The 3,092-nt window shown below is 31.8% G+C and overlaps 1 protein-coding gene across 1 annotated transcript; it reads left to right on the top strand.

Annotated features, from left to right (window-relative positions):
* Positions 1-668: 668 nt before the first annotated feature.
* Positions 669-1,307, top strand: LOC137833260 (uncharacterized). The gene has a single exon (XM_068641621.2). It carries the CDS (start codon positions 669-671, stop codon positions 1,305-1,307), a length of 639 nt encoding a protein of 212 aa, XP_068497722.2.
* Positions 1,308-3,092: the final 1,785 nt, after the last annotated feature.

The following is a 3,092-nucleotide window of genomic DNA, read 5'->3' as shown; positions in this document are numbered from 1 at the left end:
CTACTTACCTCTTTTTTATAATAAAATAGATTACAATGATACTTTGAAAATTTTTCAAATTATATTTATAATTCTGGTTTATTTCACTCACTGTAGTTTTAGTAATTAGGATCCAAGTGTAATACTTCTAAAATTTAAAGTTACATCTATATAATAAAAAATAATAATAATGTTTTTAAAATGAAAAGCGGTTTGTGTATAGGGGATTTTAAAAAACGGAAATATCAGTACGGTGATTCCTGTTACATTTATTTACCGGATAAAATTTTCTTATATATGAATTAGATTTTTCTTGTCACAGCGATACTACTATAACGTGTTGAGGTTGAATAACCAACGATTATGTCAATATCATGATGCCACGTGCATTTTGCATACCCAAGAAAATCCTCTTTTAAAATATATAATACCTAAATTAATTCATTATAATATAATAAGAATATATCTTTATTATACACAATTTAATCATATTCAAGATAAATATCAAGATATTCTTGGACTAGGATTTAATGCATTAATTCATTAATATCATATATATTTATCATTCTATATATATATATATATATATGAATTGGATCTTTCTATCATCCTCATATAGAGAATAGTTTCTTTCTGAAAAGTTTGCAGAATAGTATACTTTGTTTCGTTTTCCATAACATTGAGAAAGAATGCAGTCACAACGATACTACTATAACGTGTTGAGGTTGGATAACCAAGACACAACGATTGTGTCTGGTGATACTTTCAATTTCCACATCAAAATTGTATATCACTCAGTTGACACAGATTCAGAAGGGTTACAAAATCTGTTTTCTTCATTATCAATTCCCTCTAATGATTTCTTTCGAGAGGGTCAAATTTTCTTACAGTCGCTTTTGTCAGGCTTAAGCTTCCCCATTGAATCCATTGATGAAATAACAGAAGGGGTAGCTTCCTCAGTTCAAGAACTGTTTGAAGTTGGTAGCATTGATGATTATCTCCCTTTGGAATCTCAACACCAAGTCATCCCTTTATTTGTGACAGTTATAATATTGGATTTTGGAAATCATGCAGCTGGGGAAGAATCGTGGGAGGTTTATAGAATGAATCAGTCGAATGAAACCATAACAAAGACCTTCTTGAAGAAATGTACGGTGGTGGAAGGGAGTGATGATTGTTGCATCTGCTTAGAAGAGTTGAATATCAACTGCGAGTGCTACACAATGCCATGCCATCATGAGTTTCATCTACACTGTATTCTCACATGGCTCAAAACTAGTCGCGTCTGTCCCTTGTGTCGTTACTCTTTGCCAACCCTTGACAACTAGCAGCAATCTTACACAGAAACTATTTCAGTATGTTTGATAAATTCATATAGAGTTTCTTTAGTGATTCTTGAGTTGTAGCAAGAGTAGTTATCAAGATTTTGTAATACATTTTTGTTTATTAAATTCAGTGGATTATTGGTTGATATTAGTGTCAAAGAATTTCCAAAGCTATTAGTTTGTGTGCAGAAATTCTGAAAGTTTTAATTCCTAGTTTACTGCATAATGGATTCTACGATCTCATATCAAACTTGAGAATTTCCTAACTCAAATTCTATTCTTGGTCAGTTTAAAGGATATGGATATTATGTTGGTAGGGTTTTAGCTTCTATGAAAGTTAAAGGTATTGGTTTAGTACCATAAAAAGATTCATATATGTTAACCACCTAAATATGCGTAATACAGTAATAGACCATTCTACTGTCATATTTGTTTAAATTAAGTAGTTGAAGTTTGAGAAGCATGTTACAAGTTTGAGTTAGATGGACCTATTGTGTGCAAATTAATTAGTTTTCTCTGTTTAAAATTATGCCACGGACAAAAAGGTATACAAAATAGATATTTTAAGCCTAATCTTAGGATCTAAACAAGCCGGACACCATTTTCTTTCTAAACTTGTATCTTGACTAAGTTTTAAACAAAAACGAATACATGCAACAATCTTGAACTCATAGTCCATATGTTGTATGGACTCTGTAGGCAACTGATTCCATAAGGAAGATTGAATATTGAATGAAACCTAAACTCAATTTGTCTTTTATCAACTCAAGATAAATTATATAATATAATAGATGATGGATAAAAAATACTATGCATAAATATTTTTACTGGTTCATCCAAAATACTAAGTCTATGTCCAGTTTTTTTAAGCTCCCCGCTTAACCACCTTAAGTTTAGATACCTCTCGAGGTAATAAGTATTCTCCACCTCTCCAATTACGTAAGTATTTTCTACCTCTCCAAGTATACAAGTATTTTTCACCTCTTCCCAGACACACAAATATTAAACACCTCTCCAGACAACAAGTATTGAACACCTCTCCAGGAAAAGTCTTAATCTCTCACTAAGACTAAGACCTCTCAACAAGTGAGAAAAACACTCACTCTTGACAAGAGAACAAAAAGTGAAATCTAATAGGGTAATCTTCACACAGTGAAAGATTTACAATACAAGGCTCACTCCCCAAACTATATGGGTGCTCTTAATAGTAGCTTTGAAATATTCTCTTAACACACTAAGACAATGAACGCTTAGTCGTTTGTAGTAATGTTTGTATACTTGTATGCTTTTTTGTTTTTCCTTTTCATCTTCAAGGTCTTCTTTTAGTTCCAATGTGAAAGTTGATTCATTAATATTGTACTCTCTAGGTATCCTTCATTTTTGTGCATTATTCATTATCTTCATCACGTCGGACGCTAAATATGGCAACTTTTTCTTTGATTATATTATTTGCGCCTTTGAGCATATGAACCAATTTGAATTGTTTCTTTTATGATCTTTGAAGTGAACGTTAATCCTTAAATGCATGTGACTGATTCTTCAATCATATCTCTGTCACTTATTTCACTGCAATTACCTTAGACGCTGAATATGGAAATAACTGCTTTGTCATTAACTATGCGTCTCTGGTTTCTGATTCTCTTACTTGAGTTTGTGAACGTTGAGGTATGATATTGATATTCCTTGAATCACGTTCTGCACTGCTTTAATGCGCTTTTCTACTCTGTATCACATTCTTCACTTTGTAATAAGTGTATAATTGTAATAGAATTCATAGGCAAAATGGCA

Source organism: Phaseolus vulgaris, chromosome 6, assembly GCF_051622355.1.
Source record: "Phaseolus vulgaris cultivar YP4 chromosome 6, ASM5162235v1, whole genome shotgun sequence".
NCBI classification, from domain to species: Eukaryota; Viridiplantae; Streptophyta; class Magnoliopsida; order Fabales; family Fabaceae; genus Phaseolus; species Phaseolus vulgaris.
The sequence above is the reverse complement of the archived record's forward strand: the minus strand, read 5'-3'. Positions and strand labels throughout refer to the sequence as shown.